The 18,353-nt window shown below is 37.4% G+C and overlaps 1 protein-coding gene across 3 annotated transcripts in view; it reads right to left on the bottom strand.

The window, feature by feature from the left end:
- Window positions 1–18,353, bottom strand: part of fnip1 (folliculin interacting protein 1) — a 168,465-nt gene that overhangs the window by 69,113 nt on the left and 80,999 nt on the right. For all 3 annotated transcript variants that reach the window (XM_028812810.2, XM_028812811.2, XM_051933461.1), the window contains exons 3-6: window positions 14,216–14,353; window positions 13,309–13,409; window positions 10,698–10,772; window positions 7,835–7,926 (exon numbers count right to left, since the gene is read on the bottom strand). In XM_028812810.2, the coding sequence (XP_028668643.1) occupies window positions 7,835–7,926; window positions 10,698–10,772; window positions 13,309–13,409; window positions 14,216–14,353 (406 nt within the window). The remainder of the gene's footprint in view (window positions 1–7,834; window positions 7,927–10,697; window positions 10,773–13,308; window positions 13,410–14,215; window positions 14,354–18,353) is intronic.

Below are 18,353 nucleotides of genomic sequence, written 5' to 3'. Positions count from 1 at the left end.
ATGCATATTTTTTCATGTTCATATATGTTTCGAGAATGGCACTCCATGTATTGAAAACAAGTTTGTCGGGTTTGGGGAGGTTTTCAATATCAGTCCATTTGTGCTCTTTAGCGAGAGTAGCCTTCTGACGGGCGACTTCTTCAAGATCCGCTGTCAGGCATTTTAACTTGGACACCCATAAATCTTTATCCGCTATGCGGCCAGTTCAATTTCTAGATCGGGCTTACTTACTCCTGTGAATGCGGATGTGTTCAGCAGGGATGGGTCGATGTCCAGGGAAGGAGAGAGTGTTTTTTTTCTTTCTGAACTCACTGAATCTTTCTCTAAATGCAGCTTGCATTGCAATAATTGTACGGTGGAAATAATCACAATTTATGTGAATGTTCACTGCTTTGAACTCTCTCAGGGAGGGGAAGTGAGAGAGTGTACCTTTCTGTACATCTCTGGCAAACACTGTCATCATGCGCTCAAACACCAAAACATTTAAAGTCAGAGAATAGATGCTCTGATATTTTTATGAACGATTCTTTCATGTATTCTCCGTCTGTGAACGGCTTACCCCTCCTTACGATCTCTTGAGCTGCCACAAAACTAGCAGCTGTAGTTGATTGTGGAGAAGTGATACACTTTTTGAAAGTATGTTTGCTCTGTTCAGCTTTCCGTTGCAGTTCCGAAATTGCTCTCTTTCGCTCATCTTCACTTGGGTATTTTTCAGTGAATGCTGAGTGCTTGTTTCGAAAATGTCTTTCAACGTTACATTTTTTGTTGTTCGATAATTTATCGCCACATATTAAGCACACCGGTAAGCCAGCGTCGTTGGCGGTGAAGGCAAATGCTTCTGTCCACGCAGAATTAAACTCTCTGTTCTCTTCTGGGATTTTTCATTTTTGGGATTTATTCATGGTTAGTGCAGGGGTCGCACACTCCAGAAGCCACCTGCAGGTAAAGGCGAGGGCTATAGACGTAGATGTGACGCATATTTTAGTTGACAAATTATAAATAAAAATAAAAATTAGATGTTAAAGTGTATAACAGTAGTAGTAGTAAATAAACATTATATATATTACATATATTATATACAAATTAAATTAAGAAATTGCCGTTATTCATTTTCATGTTTTTTTTTTTTTTTTGTCAAGGCCAAAAGGAGCCATTACAAGGAGGCTGAAGAGCCGCATGCGGCTCCAGAGCCGCGGGTTGCCGACCCCTGCCCTAGGCTGATGACTTCAACAAAAGCTAACTGGAGTCAGGAGCTAGCAAACCTGGAGTCTAAACAATGTAATGAGGCCAGAGGTGTGGTTAAGAGTTATTCTGACCTATAAAAATGACTAAGCATTATGAGTTTGCTAATATGACATATGCCTTACAAAAAGTAGGTTTCAGAAGATCTACCATCAAGAATTGATTTGCATAAAACAGGAAAGGGTTACAAGGTAATTTCAAAGAGTCATCAGTCCACAGTTAAAGAAATCGTGTATAAATGGAGACAATTCAGAAGTAGGCGCTTAGCCAGATGACTCAAAAGGCACAACACAGAATGCTCAGTGAGGTAAAAAAAAAAAAAAAAACCCTTGAGTAACAGCATAAAGTCCTGAAGGAATCACTGAAACATGATAACATCTCTGTTCTTGAGTCTAACATACATAAAACACTGAACAGGCATGAACTTCAAGAAGGATGGCACAGCTCTCCAAAAGAAAAAAAAATCAAAGCATTCCCCAAAATCATCTGAACACTCCACAGTGCTACTGGAAAAATGTTTTGCAGACTGATGAAATTAAGTTCAAACTGCTTGGGAAGAATATGCAACCTGAAAAACTTGCCTTCATCAAGGGGAAATGGAATTCACAGGTTTATTGTGGTATCCTACAGGATAATGTCCAGGTGACTTGTCTGCCAGCTGACGTTCAGTAGAAGTTGTGGGATGCAGAAGGACAATGACCCTAAACATCCAAGTAATTCAAAGTCTGCCATGTGGAGTGGCCCAGTCAGAGCCCAGACCTTAACGTAATAAAGATGCTGTTAAATGAGCTCAAGAGAACCGTTTACGCCAGACATCCTAAGAACATGGCTGAGCTGAAGCCGTTCTGTAAGGAACAGTGGTCCAGACTTTCTCCTGAATGATGTGATCAGCAGTTAGCAGAAGCATTTCTGAGAGGCTATTGCTGTCAAAGGAAGTTCGACCACTTATTTAAATCCAAGGGTTCACTTACTTGCTGCCACAGCATAGCATACTGTGAATGTTTGATGGGTGTTTTCAATAAACACATGAAAGATTACAAGTGTTTGATTGCTTAGTTTAAGCATATCGTCCTTGTCTATACTTATGGCTTAGTGAAAGATCATATCATATTTTATGCTATTTAATACTGAAAATCACGTAATTCCAATAGATTCACATACTTTTTCTTGCTACTGTATTTGTTGCATGCTCAGATCAAGGGGACAGTAGCCAGTAGAATTCAGTCTTGTCTTAATGTGCTGGTTCTGGCTTTAGCACAACTTATTTCTAGATTACAATTTACTTATGTTATCATCAATAGCTTTAAGGATTTTAATTAATAATAAAAACTCTATACATACATTTATATAAGTTTATTTCTATATACAGTGTGTGCAGTGTTTTGTGTTCTTATTGAATATGCTGTGTGTCGTTATCAAAAGATGTTTACATGCTTGTAGAGCTTCAAACTATTTAATTGGCAAGTAGAATAAAAAATTAACTAACCTACTTAATATTATGATGGCTTATTGTGCGTATGTGGTAAAACATAGCACCCATTACTGTGGGGAGGGGCATACTTTTTTTTTTTGGCTGTTTCACTTTAGTCTGAGGTACAACACAAATAGGTTCAAAAATACAAGACCATTATCTCTTTGTTGATTTTATTATGTCCAAGGAGATGCAGAATGTTATACAGACAATGTGCCATATAAATATCAATCAGCTGTAAGAACAGCTCATAAAAGAACAGAAGAAAGCACTTTTAGAACTCCTGACACCTGCTAGTGTCTTGTTTCGTGAGGACTATACTTACTGAACAGATACACTTGTTTGGACGCACCAATGCCTCAAGTTTACAAGTGTCAAATATAATTTAATTTTTTATGTAATCTGTGACTGAATTTTAAGCAAACAAAATATAAATTATGACTTTTGAAACTGTAAACAAATGGGAGCTGAATGCAGAAATAAGGTGGACTTTGGGATGATGGCCACTGAGAGGCAGTTTTTCCCAAACTCGGTCCTGGGGACCCACTGTGGCTGCAGGCTTTTGTTCCAACCAGCATCTGTTTTTAATTGAACTCCTAGGCTAATTAAGTGAACTGATATTTCCCAAGTTCTGTGTTTTGGGAACAATATAGAAATTAGAAAATTAAGTTTGCTAAAAAAAAAAAAAAAAAAAAAATTAAAATGTACCAAGCAGTTATATAGGAATAATGCATTTTTTTCTTTTTAACAGTATTTTCGTCTTGATTTTCATTCTACTTTTCTAGGTCTTCTAATTGTTTAATTAATCCATTATTTACTCATTAGTGGGTCGGTTGCTACAGTACTTGCAGCCTTTGATTATTTAGTGTTGTTTGCCTGCGTGTCTGATCTGCTTGTTTTAAATTGTCATTATTAAGATACAACAAAGGGGGAAAAACTGCACAGAAAAAGGGCAAAGTATAATGAAATCAACAAAAGAGAGTTAAGCATTTAAATCTATAGCAAAAGCAGAAATATTTCTAAATGTCTTATAAATGTAAAAATCATGCTGCTATGCTTTTCTGAATGTCGAATAAAAGAAAAAAAAATACCAGCTAATTAAATGAGATCAGTGCTATCAGGTGTTGTCACTGATTAGAAATCCGGTTGGAACAAAAACCTGCAGCCACAGGTGTTCACCAGGACCAAGTTTGGGAAACACTGGGCTAGATCATTGAGCATTTGCTTCTATGTATTATAGTGGGAATGATTTCAAATTAGAGCCCACAGATTTTTCATGGAGTAGACATGAGTAGTGCCACAACTCATAACTTGCACAAGCACAATGCTTCAGATGACCACCATTGCCTAGAATGTTTTCATTTGACGGGTATTTTCTGATATCTGGCAATAATGACTTGTAACAGATTTTGTGATCGTTCACAGTATATTTTGTTCTGCATCTTAAGTTTATTAATTAGAAACCTGAGGCGATAAAAAGCACTTTTTCCTTAACTAAAAAGTACAACAGACACTGCTGGGAACTCCTTCTAATTGGTGAAAAGGTAATTAAAGAAATCATACAAGGATGAAGTCTGACTGAAAACCAGCATTCAGTCAGATTCCCTGTAATCCGAAACACTACCATCAGATGAACAGTGCCTTATACTACAGCACACGCATGCTGCACTATTAAGCATTCTTACAGTGAGGTTTACTGCGGATTTTGTTACCTTGCAGTGGAGCAAAATAAGACCTGAAACCTAGCATGGTTCAAGTTCAAAAGCAGAAGAGAAATCCAAAAGAAAAACAATTTCAACACCTAATTGGATACCAACAATGACTACAAAATGAATAAAAGCAGATATGGAACAACAATCTTACTTCATTCTAATTTCATTCAGCAAACTGACAGAGTATTATACAGCAGCTTCCTCTTTTTCCATTTGCTCTGGCTGAAAATAAATATTTTCTTTGCTGTACAACCTACAAAATGCCTAGACATATTAACATATGGTTTCAAAACAAAAATTGTGAAAACCATACCAGTTTGTCCCTAAGTGTGCATTCGTTTTAAAAGCAGGGTGATTTGGTTTTTGAAGACCGGCATATGGCTTGTTTGCACAAACATAACTGCAGTTTTTGGAGCAATCACACAGAAGGCATCTTCTGAACATAGAATGTACACACTATGGAGGTATGTACATGTGGACACAGAATGCAGCCACAAATATTCACACATAAGCATGTATATCAGGTGAATGTTTTTGGTTAGAACTGGACATCTTCCTTTTTCTTACTTAATGCATGTTATATCTTTGCCCATGTATAAGCCTTCCACCAGAACACCCAAAAGAAAATAAGCTATTGTATTAAATGATACATGTAAAAACCAACCAGAACAAAGTTTGGGTTTGTCTCAACTCACCAAGGCGAGAGTTAGCCAGGAAATAATAGACTTTTTTGTTGCTTTGGTGGAAAAAGAAGACAGGCATTCATGACAGACAAAAATAAACTTGAAGCAATACAAGTTAAACAAAGATGGGTAGCCCTGATAGTGTGGATTATAAAAATGAATAAATATAATTTATTCTCCTGTATGTGTGTATGCAAAGGACAATATACTGCATATGAAATAAAAATAGCTTGGAATTAGATACATAAAAGTGATATTATGGCTGCCACTCTCAAACTTGTGACACACTATAGCAATAGACTGACCAGAAAAAAGAAATACCACAGAAATCTCATCTCCAAGTCAGTAATTGAAGACAGAGCATCTCAAAAATTTTTGGTAGCTTTTTATAAAACACTTCAACTTTCAAATAAGACTATATGGAAAGAACATACAAGAAAGAAGCATGATTTAAAAAATTAAGAAAATGGTATGTAAATATCTCACAGTGAAAATATATCATTGACATAACCTCTTTTTTGCTTCACTAGAGCAAAAGGAAAACATTAAGGAACTGAAAATTAAAAGACAATTTAACTCTGTAACTTAAAATGTAAAAATGATTGTTTAATAAGCACAGTTCAAAAACTAAGAAATATGTCAATATAACCTTGGAGTTTAGTGCCAAATGAAAGCGGCTGTTAAATTTGCATAATCCAATTTGGGGTCATGGGCCTGGAAATAGTGAATGCAATGTGGGGTGCAGGTCCACTGTGGGGCCCACTCAAGCACACACTACACAGGCAAACTTTGAATCATTAATGAAACTAACATGCATACAGTGGGGCAAAAAAGTATTTAGTCAGCCACCAATTGTGCAAGTTCTCCCACTTAAAAAGATGAGAGAGGCCTGTAATTTTCATCATAGGTATACCTCAACTATGAGAGACAAAATGAGAAAAAAAATCCAGAAAATCACATTGTCTGATTTTAAAGAATTTATTTGCAAATTATGGTGGAAAATAAGTATTTGGTCACCCACAAACAAGCAAGATTTCTGGCTCTCACAGACCTGTAACTTCTTCTGTAAGAGGCTCCTCTGTCCTCCACTCGTTACCTGTATTAATGGCACCTGTTTGAACTCGTTATCAATATAAAAGACACCTGTCCACAACCTCAAACAGTCACACTCCAAACTCCACTATGGCCAAGACCAAAGAGCTGTCAAAGGACACTAGAAACAAAATTGTAGACCTGCACCAGGCTGGGAAGACTGAATCTGCAATAGGTAAGCAGCTTGGTGTGAAGAAATCAACTGTGGGAGCAATTATTAGAAAATGGAAGACATACAAGACCACTGATAATCTCCCTCGATCTGGGGCTCCACGCAAGATCTCACTCCGTGGGATCAAAATGATCATAAGAATGGTGAGCAAAAACCCCAGCAAAAATTCCAGAACCACACGGGGGGACCTAGTGAATGACCTGCAGAGAGCTGGGACCAAAGTAACAAAGGCTACCATCAGTAACACACTACGCCGCCAGGGACTCAAATCCTGCAGTGCCAGACGTGTCCCCCTGCTTAAGCCAGTACATGTGCAGGCCCGTCTGAAGTTTGCTAGAAAGCATTTGGATGATCCAGAAGAGGATTGGGAGAATGTCATATGGTCAGATGAAAAAAAACTCTACTCGTCGTGTTTGGAGGAGAAAGAATGCTGAGTTGCATCCAAAGAACACCATACCTACTGTAAAGCATGGGGGTGGAAACATCATGCTTTGGGGTTGTTTTTCTGCAAAGGGACCAGGACGACTGATCCTTGTAAAGGAAAGAATGAATGGGGCCATGTATCGTCAGATTTTGAGTGAAAACCTCCTTCCATCGGCAAAGGCATTGAAGATGAAACGTGGCTGGGTCTTTCAGCATGACAGTGATCCCAAACACACTACACGGGTAACGAAGGAGTGGCTTCGTAAGAAGCATTTCAAGGTCCTGGAGTGGCCTAGCCAGTCTCCAGATCTCAACCCCATAGAAAATTTTTGGAGGGAGTTGAAAGTCCGTGTTGCCCAGCGACAGCCCCAAAACATCACTGCTCTAGAGGAGATCTGCATGGAGGAATGGGCCAAAATACCAGCAACAGTGTGTGAAAACCTTATGAAGACTTACAGAAAACGTTTGACCTCTGTCATTGCCAACAAAGGGTATATAACAAAGTATTGAGATGAACTTTTGTTATTGACCAAATACCTTTTTTCCACCATAATTAGCAAATAAATTCTTCAAAAATCAGACAATGTGATTTTCTGGATTTTTTGTTCTCATTTTGTCTCTCATAGTTGAGGTATACCTATGATGAAAATTACAGGCCTCTCTCATCTTTTTAAGTGGGAGAACTTGCACAATTGGTGGCTGACTAAATACTTTTTTGCCCCACTGTATCTCTGATATGTTGGAAGAAAACTGAAATACACAGAAGAAAAACACAAAAAACATGAAGAGAATGTGAAAATGCCACACAGACTACAATTGTATGCAGTATCTGAACCCAGGAAGCAGAACCTGTAAGACAGCAGTTATAACCACTGTGACACCATGCCACCCAGAAGCATTTGTACCATGCAAGTAACACAATCTTAAGAATATGGGCTAATCTCTCAATCTCCATAGATTTAGGAAGCATAATGGCGGTTTCACACATACTGAAAGAAAGTGCATGTTTATTACAAAGGAATTCAAAACAAACATGTACCTATGTTCCCAAGAAGTCCATTTCCAGCTGTGTTTTGATCTGCTTTTAATGTGTTTGATTCTTGGTTGATGAGTTCAAGGCTATCCTGCAACCTACAAAGAAAAATGCATTTACAAATCCTGTACAGCTATTGAAATTCAAAGTTTCACTTATATGTACAAGCATAGTGAGTTAAAGTACCTGTCATGTCACTGAAAAGGATTCAGCTGTGAAACTTTCTTTTCTAGAATAACATTGAAAACAACAGCAGTGCTACCATCCCATCAACTACAACCACACTGTTAATGTAGTAGTAGTAGCAGTAATGTAGGTAATGTAGTATTTACCACAGCTGCTTCTTCAAAAAAATATAATTCTCGCTGAATTTTAAACAAGACCACTAACCCCCAAGTCAGTAATTTTACACTTGTGGCAGACCAGAGATGATGTTCCAAAGAATACAGGTATACAAAAAAATAGAAGGACTGTGTCACATTGTAGCATACTTGACAATGCACAAACCATTCATGCTATCAAACCGAGTTAAAGGATACAATCTCAATTTCATTTCATAGACTGTGTTTTTAATATATTTTGGCAAAAATACAACATTCATGCATTGCCAAAAGATAAATATCCTGCTTATGCAATTTTAAAGGACATATTATATTACATTTGGGTGGTACTTTTGAATGTACTTTGGAAACAAGTTTCACAAGAATGTATACCAAATACCCAGCATCTGTACAAAATGTAAACTGATCCTTAAGTAACATGTGTTTTATTAGCTGTTTCGTGAATCTGTTTTTCTGAAATACTACAAAAAGCAAAATGCGGAGCAATTAAACATGAATCACAATCTCATCCCTCAAATGAAGTTACACACCAATAAAACAGGACTTTGTTAAAACATGAACAGATAAGAATGGACCTTGAACTTATGCAGTGTCAATAATGAAACAATTGGTCTACTAGTAAATGCTATTCTGTGTGGAAAAAGTTTAAATGTTATTAACAGAATGCTTATTGGATTCAAACCGATCATATTAAGCGCCTCGAGTATGGGAAAGGTGCTAAATAGTTAAAAATTATCATCATTATTATTATCACCAGTTTTATTGAGTGATCCTGAGCCTGAACTATAAACTTAGAAAGCAAGATGTACTGTAGATTTAAAGTACTTTCCCAGAAAATGCACTATAGTAAGTGGTGTGATCTTGAGAGTGGGTGAAACTGTTGAAGCCTATCAAAAACTGAAAAAAAACCCAGAAAATAATAAATCATAGATACATATAAAGTAACACTAATCAACTGCTAATGGATGGCTTTTAGGTGATGAAACCCTGAATTATAAAAATAGTGTAAATAATGGATGGATGGAACAAATGTATATTTATATACAAATATGCCATATTAATGTAATATTAAAATATATATTTTTGTTATACAAAATGTTCTGGCCATTTTATTAAATACAGTGCTTCGAAGCCATTGGAAATTCAGTAAAAGTTTTAACTTTTTTGTCTATTTTTTGTTTACACCTACTTGTAAGGTGTCAATATAAGTATAAAATAAAAAAAATGGGAGAGATTTCAGCCATTCAATCTATATATATTTTGTCAACCATACAGTAGTTTTTGTACAATAAAATCAAGCCAAGAGTGCTGCTTCTTAGCTTGGCAAAAGACAATGTTAATGTGCACATCATTACTAAGGAAGCACTGCTTTATTCGTCATTGAGCATGTCACTGTCATAAGCCTCTTCTCACCATCTTGATACATGCAGAGACTGACAAAAATAGAAGCAATTCCGTATACCAGTTCAGCAGGGAATTATACAAATTAGAGCCATACTGTGCCACTAATCTGGGGTAATGATGCAAAGGTACAGATCAGACTCAGTAAAACAATGTGATGGGACATCAGTGCAATTAAAACTGGGACTGTAAAAATGAACTTTATTCACAAATTCTGTTGACTAAAACAACTTTTTTTTCTAAAATGTAGTTTGATTGTTTCCTCTTTGTTTATTCCTCTTCGACAGGGCGGAGTGGTGGCTCTGAGGCTAGGGATCTGTGGCAGCAATAGGAAGGATATCGGTTTGAATCCCATAAATGCCAGAAGTGACTGTACTCCGTTGGGCCCTTGAGCTGGGCCCTTAACCTGAACTTGGTTTGTCCTGGGTATGATGTTATCCTGTACCCAGCACCGCAAGCAGGTCCTCCAACTTACAGGGAAAGCTTGGGGGTTGGTGGCAGGACTGGCACTCCAGTTACCAAATAAAAATCCTCACACAGTTTTAGTGTGGTGCTGACGTGTCACCCGCCTCACTTGGGTCCCAATCCAGGTGGTTCATCAAGTGGTGGGTGCGGCAACACGCTATCAGAGCATGCTCCCAATCTCTGTCTCTCTTTGTTCACATATATATATTGATATTTTATGCAAATCAGACTATAAATACTGAACTGAATTTTAAAAAGTAATTACTCTAAATCTATGTATTTTATGTATTACATTATTGTAACAGGAAACATGTTTTGAGGGGGAATTACACTTTTTAAAAAAAGACAAATCAGATTTTATTTACATGTCACACAGCCTGTGAACATGAATTATTATGATAATACCAAGTCAGATACTACCCCCATATAAGACAGCATTCATTCAGTCATCCATCCAGCTAATTTTCACTTTCTAAAACTTTATCCTATTTGTCCCAAATGAAAAGCTCAAGATTATCCCAAGAACTTTGAATATAAGACATCACGCCAGAGAAGATGCTTTCATCAATCCATCACGGTATGAGCTTATGTTTAAAAATATAGATGCACACTAATTAATTATTGAAGCTTAAAGGATAAATAATTCAAAAAGAAATACTTACGTGTTGAGGCTGCCATAAACACTGCTTCCTGTCCGAGCTGTAAACACCTTGCTAAGCATTAGCTGAGGAGGAGAACTGAAGAAGAGGGGAAAAAAAATCTTTTCATATTTATACTCAAAAGAATATTTTATTTCAAGTGCAACTTATTTAAAGTTGCTGTGGCTGCATAAATAAAGCCGATGACACAACTTCTGGTCCAAGGGGATGTCAACTTTGATGACTGAGTTGCTCATCTTATTTACACAAGTAGAAATCATTGGGCACGTCAAATTACAAGACTGTATGACAACTTTCTTGCCCAGTTTTACTTTCAAAGAATTACACTCCTTTTTCTGATATCCAATACATTTACATTTATTTATTTGGCCGATGCCTTTATTCAAAGCGATTTACAATATTTGAGATAGAGTTTGTTACATTTATTTTCTTTTCCCAGCTGGAGCACAGGCAGATTAAGTGACTTGCTCATCGTCACACAGTGTCAATGGTGGGATTTGAACCCACAACCTCAGGATTTGAAGTCCAAAGCCTTAACCACTGTGCCACAATGCCTGCAATAACAATAACATGCTGCACGATTGACCATGTGCTGTATGAATGATTTTCAAGTATGGCAAGTTCAGCTGCAGTCTCTGCCCATTATTTTTACTTTTTTCTATTCTGTCACGGTGCATACTATATAACATGAGACATCAGACAGATGAGCCACTTTTTTGTTTGCACAGTCCAAAGCACTCACATTAAATTTTTCCATGTTGCTGCATTATATGCACAGTACTTCTGGGTGGTGCTCATTGGTTGTCAGTGCTCATGCATACAGAACCCACCTATACAACTTAAGACAAAATCAAACTTGGTAATCACAGGAACTCCCCACAACTACCTCCAAACCACTAAGATTAAGTAAATGAAGTGTACAACTGAAAATTACTGGAAAAGTTGTGTAATGTGACATGGCCTTAAGAATGAATATTTTCCTGTAAAAATAGACTTACTTAAAAGCAATCTTAAGAACCTAGATCTTAACAAAAACAACATTTCCCATTCTTGAAGGATTTTGTTCTCACTAAATTTAAGGGATCTACAGCTTACCTGAGCAGCAATGGCCACAAAGAAATAAAGAGTCCGGGATTGGACACCAACCCACTGCAGGGTACACACATGCCCAAACATACACTTTTCATCATTCAAGGTCAATTTAGACTCGCCCACTGACTTAAAATTCATATCTTCACAAAAAAAAAATATTGGGAGAACACACAAATTCCAGAGATAGAGTGACTATGGATGCACTTAAAACCAGTCTCTCAGTAAATCTGATCAGTTTGCAATTGTATTTATCCATATTCAAGTTTATTACAGAATAATTATATCCTACTGATGCAAGAGCTAAGATAGGTGTCTTTAGTCTTAATGGTCTAACAATTTATATCTCTCTATTATATAAAAAAATCTTGGGTCGAGACGTGACCTTCTAAGAGACACTTTAACATCCCACGAGACAAGGCAGTGAGACAAAAGGACAGCTGCTGTACAGGCTTTTAGATGTTCGAAGTGCTGCGCAACATGCACATCACGCAGCATAGCAGCAGCAAGCCAACAGCAGATCGAGCACAGAGGAGATAAAAAAAAAATTATTTGTTTCCCACTGTATCACCGTTTAAGAGAGGGTTTCGGAGGAGCGACTGCATCTCCTTAGGGTGTGTTCAGCCCCCCCTCTTCACAACGCGAGTGACAGGCGCATTGCACGCCCCCGGGGAGGGGCACAGGGGGACAAGGATGGGCGAGCGAAGCAAGCAGGGGGCAAATCCCCCTAGTATTTATAAAAAGAGAAAAATGTACTTGCATTAGCTAAACAAGAAGATGCTGCTTTTCTTTTTGATTATATTGTTACAGTTCATAGCCTTATTCTTTGGAACAGCAAACTGAAAAGCAATTGTTTGTCAAAGTTTTTTTATACGTGCTTATGAATTAAATTTGTCCATCTGTGTTTGCAGATATCCAGTTTCACTCTCGGTTGACCCTCCTCACCTGTTCTAATCCATAGATGATTACTTTGCATTTGTTTAAATCCATTAAATTCCTTATACATACACCTTTGCATTCACCTGTAACTGTCTAAACTAACATTTTTTATCTAGTAAATGTCTGGTTTTATTTCTATCATTCTTTGAAATTTAATAACAGTAACTGATCTGTAGTCTTAAAGATGGTTTATACCTGCTACTAAGAGTGATGCAAAAGAGACAATATTAGAGATATCCACTTCTTGCTTGGTAATTCCCTTCTATTTGTTTGAATCCATAAACCCTTCTCCCAAAACAAACACAACAGTATGAAACTGTCCAAAGAATTTCAGATTCTTTTTTTTTTTTTTCCATTTTTAAATTAAAGTAATCTGCATCACCTGAGGTCACCTGTATTTCATACCTTTTGGAGAATAGCAGTTCTCAGACTTCTTATGAATTAACAGAGGGGTAAATCTTTTTGCATGCCCAGAGGATTGGTGTTATTTTTTAAATATTTCATCCTTGTCATAGCTATAATTAGTTAAAAGTTTCAAATTTTAAAATCTTGTCAACTCTGTTTGAGTTCTACTTGTACATCTTACCGTATCTGATGAATCTTCAGAGTTGATCCAGTGTAGCTCATTGCAACTGACCCAAACATCATCTCTCCCAACATGTTGGCATCAGATGAACAACGTGAACCCTGATGATCAAACAAAGGATTCAACAATTATTCAGTGGAGAAACTTTCTGGCGTTTTGAGTGGTGATGCTACATGAGCATGTTGTGAGTGCACGTAGGTGAATATATGTGGAATGATCTCCCTTTATCTATGTGAACTGCATCTAATTTACTTGTATTTAGGTGTATTTTGAAAATGCAACTTTTCGTTAAATATTTTAGATGTTTAGCTTCTCTCCTAAGATATATGTTGTTGTACTGATGAACAGTTTAGGATACTGATTTTTGTCTGTTTAGTTATAGATATAATTATACAGTAATTTTACTTATTTTTTTATCTTATTCTCTGTTGCTTTGATGCTTGCACCTTCATTCTTGCATGTATTATTACTTGCTTTTGGATAAAGGTGTCAGCTAAATAAATAAATAATACATCGTGCTCCATCGAGGGTTTATTCCTGCCTTTCGGCAAATTATACTACAGCACAACAAGGTTGTAATTCCAAACAACTATATACTAGAAAATATGGGGTCACAAAATGAAAAAAAAAAATGGAGCACAGCAGATTGAGATTTTGCACATTTTTCTCCTGATGAGTGCTGGTTATTTCTCTGTGTGCACGGGACTCCACCTACAATCCAAAGACATACTTTTTCATTTACTAACTTCTCTGAATTGCATAGTAGTAGGTGATTTCTTATGTTTCAGGTGATACTTGCTAAAAGTGCATGCATGCGTACCTGAACATTCTAACCCTGTTCATATTCCTTGATAGGAACACCGGTGCTACATTACACCCAGAGCCTTGTTTCCACTGTTTCACTCACCTGATACTTGTGACTTGGCTCTTTAGTTTCTGAAGCTGATGATGAAGAGGAACTGTCCAGGGAGCTTGAGCTTCCACCTGCTGGTCGCAGCTGGCAGCACTTTCCAAGCACTTTCACCTGGCTATCACTGCACAATTTCTTTGGAAGAATAAGACAAAAGTACACAGTATTAGTTCAGAAACCAGGAAATTCTTCTTGCTGTTTACATAATGTTGCTAAACCATACTAAAATACCAGGACCAAAAAAAAAATTAAAGTTTTGGTAAGGAACTCCATTAAAGTTAGAGACAGAAAGAAATAAAAATACATTTCAAAGAGCAGTTAAAAAATGCAGGTGTTTGCCATCTGACAGAATGCTTTTGTGTCTTGTTGTTCTTAACAATGTCTGCCTCAGTTGTTAACATGTTATTAGCAGCGGGGGTACCTGTGCTGCCTGGGGTGGGGGCACCAGCTAAACATTTGAACAAACATGGTCCATAGTGTTCTACCCATAAGAATAGGGAATCTGTGAAAAACCTGGTGGATACGGGTTCAACAGTGTACATCTGAAAACTGGATAAAGAGATATTCAGTTTTCTATATTAGATTAGGGAGGTAAACAGCACTATTGTTTTACTGTTCACTTGGCATTGGTCAAAGAAAATCATTGCTTAATCAGTATTCAAACTGACAGCTCTTCAACATTTTAGCTAATGTTTTCTTTTTATTTCCATCCAAATACAGTGGGGCAAAAAAGTATTTAGTCAGCCACCAATTGTGCAAGTTCTCCCACTTAAAAAGATGAGAGAGGCCTGTAATTTTCATCATAGGTATACCTCAACTATGAGAGACAAAATCAGAAAAAAAATCCAGAAAATCACATTGTCTGATTTTTAAAGAATTTATTTGCAAATTATGGTGGAAAAAAAGTATTTGGTCAATAACAAAACTTCATCTCAATAACTTTGTTATATACCCTTTGTTGGCAATGACAGAGATCAAACGTTTTCTGTAAGTCTTCACAAGGTTTTCACACACTGTTGCTGGTATTTTGGCCCATTCCTCCATGCAGATCTCCTCTAGAGCAGTGATGTTTTGGGGGCTGTCACTGGGCAACACGGACTTTCAACTCCCTCCAAAGATTTTCTATGGGGTTGAGATCTGGAGACTGGCTAGGCCACTCCAGGACCTTGAAATGCTTCTTACGAAGCCACTCCTTCGTTACCCGTGTGGTGTGTTTGGGATCACTGTCATGCTGAAAGACCCAGACACGTTTCATCTTTAATGCCCTTGCCGATGGAAGGAGGTTTTCACTCAAAATCTGACGATACATGGCCCCATTCATTCTTTCCTTTACACGGATCAGTCGTCCTGGTCCCTTTGCGGAAAAACAGCCCCAAAGCATGATGTTTCCACCCCCATGCTCTACAGTAGGTATGGTGTTCTTTGGATGCAACTCAGCATTCTTTCTCCTCCAAACACGACGAGTACAGTTTTTTTTCATCTGACCATATGACATTCTCCCAATCCTCTTCTGGATCATCCAAATGCTTTCTAGCAAACTTCAGACGGGCCTGCACATGTACTGGCTTAAGCAGGGGGACACGTCTGGCACTGCAGGATTTGAGTCCCTGGCGGCGTAGTGTGTTACTGATGGTAGCCTTTGTTACTTTGGTCCCAGCTCTCTGCAGGTCATTCACTAGGTCCCCCCGTGTGGTTCTGGGATTTTTGCTCACCGTTCTTGTGATCATTTTGACCCCACGGGGTGAGATCTTGCATGGAGCCCCAGATCAAGGGAGATTATCAGTGGTCTTGTATGTCTTCCATTTTCTAATAATTGCTCCCACAGTTGATTTCTTCACACCAAGCTGCTTACCTATTGCAGATTCAGTCTTCCCAGCCTGGTGCAGGTCTACAATTTTGTTTCTGGTGTCCTTTGACAACTCTTTGGTCTTGGCCATAGTGGAGTTTGGAGTGTGACTGTTTGAGGTTGTGGACAGGTGTCTTTTATATTGATAACGGGTTCAAACAGGTGCCATTAATACAGGTAACGAGTGGAGGACAGAGGAGCCTCTTACAGAAGAAGTTACAGGTCTGAGAGAGCCAGAAATCTTCCTTGTTTGTAGGTGACCAAATACTTATTTTCCACCATAATTTGCAAATAAATTCTTTAAAATCAGACAATGTGATTTTCTGGATTTTTTTTCTCATTTTGTCTCTCATAGTTGAGGTATACCTATGATGAAAATTACAGGCCTCTCTCATCTTTTTAAGTGGGAGAACTTGCACAATTGGTGGCTGACTAAATACTTTTTTGCCCCACTGTATATGCTTTCCATATGTGTGCTAAATTATTGCAAAGTTGTGTACTTTCCTATTACTGTTTTATATTTGTAAACTGCTTTGAATGTATGAACACTTTTTACATGAAGGGAACTATATAAGAGCAAAGGGAAGTGAGGCAAGCACTGTGATGCAGTAGTTAGCACAGCTGCCTCACACTTCCAGGGGAGGCATTTAAATTTAAGTCTAGATCAATGTGTGTGTGAAGTTTGCCTGTTCTCCCATGCATGTCTGAGGCCTTCTACAGTTGCTCTTGCTTTCCTTTCCAACCTAATTGTGTTGATGTTAGTGACTCCGTGTGTGTGTGTGCTCTATATTGGACTGGTCCCACATTTAGGGTTGGTTACTGTTTTTCTCCTGATGCTGCCAGGATGGGCTCCAGCTACCATGATTCTACAGATGACTTAACTAACTTGAAAAAATTATGAATCAAGTTTATATGAGCAGTGTTTAGGAGGACTGGGAATTCATCCATATTGTAGGATCAAGATGAATGCCACTTTCATTATAAATTTGCCTTTTTTTCTTGAAGTTTTTTTTTGTTGTGGACTGGAAGTATCTGTTCATGTTAGACTTCATGTTCATGTTAGACTTTAGTTAGTTACTGTATTCAGAAACTTATGCATGATCATGATCATGTCCTCTATGAGGTTATTTATTTCAGTTTGAAAACTGAGTGGCACCAAAGATACTATTTCAAAGCCTGTGGACATGAGATATCCCCTAAAGAATGCACACATCTTGACATGTACTGTACAAGCTCAGAAGAGGCAGATACACAAGGTATTCAAGGCTTCATGAGGCTGATCACTCCTTGTGTGGTGGGGATGCAGAGGTTGGTTTATCTATATTTCCCAAGTTGCTTTATCCTGCTTTGCTACATGTCCAGTACACAAAGAGGTTAGCTGTATGGTGGACGCAAATATTTAATGCTATAATAGCTAAAAAAAGTATAAACAAAAAATATTAAAAAAATATATATATATATATATATATTTTTTATATATATATATATATATATATATATATATATATATATATATATATATATATATATATATATATATATATATAAAAATGAAATAAACCAAAAATACATTTTCTGGATCTAGTAATGTGAACCACCCAAACTTTGTGTTCCTCTGCAACAGTTCTTTCCTTCTTTTGGTTACAGTTTGTCTGGGCTAGAAAGTGCCAATGTCAAACTACTGAAATATCTACAGCAATGTGGGTGAATGTGCAGGTGAACTGAAACAGTGTAAAGGAAGACTTCACAGCACGCTCCCAGTGACAGCTTAAATATACTCTTTTTAACAGCTCATCCTAAAGCCACTCTTTGTTTCCTATCACAGGAACTCTCCATTTAATAGAACATAAAAAAGTAAAACAAATTTTTGATTAATTAAATGACCCATTGGCATAGACACTCTCCAAATCGATATGGCATTTGCTTTTACTGCTACCATTGTTTATTTGGCTAACCTTCTCCAGCCTGTGTTTCTGAAGTCCACAGTCAGAGCTTATCAGCATTGAACACAAGCTGAAACCAGTCTTGGATGAGATACTAGTCCATTCCTTATTGTTTTTAATTTAACAAAAATTTATTATTAAAATTCCAAAAAATTAATTGGTATGGGAAATTGGGCATAACCTTGCACAAGCAGGCCTGTCTTCCTTTGTTCTGAAACCATCTGCTTTCCAGAAATGGAGCATTTAAAAAAAAAAAAAGCAACAGTACAACATCTTTTCAGAGAATCTTCATTGCTGACATTGAGGAGAACTGCTTCTTTAATACTATATTCTCTAATAGGAGTTT

Source organism: Erpetoichthys calabaricus, chromosome 11, assembly GCF_900747795.2.
Source record: "Erpetoichthys calabaricus chromosome 11, fErpCal1.3, whole genome shotgun sequence".
In the NCBI taxonomy this organism is placed as follows: Eukaryota; Metazoa; Chordata; class Cladistia; order Polypteriformes; family Polypteridae; genus Erpetoichthys; species Erpetoichthys calabaricus.
Note: the sequence above shows the minus strand (reverse complement) of the source record. Positions and strands in the feature narration are given on the sequence as shown.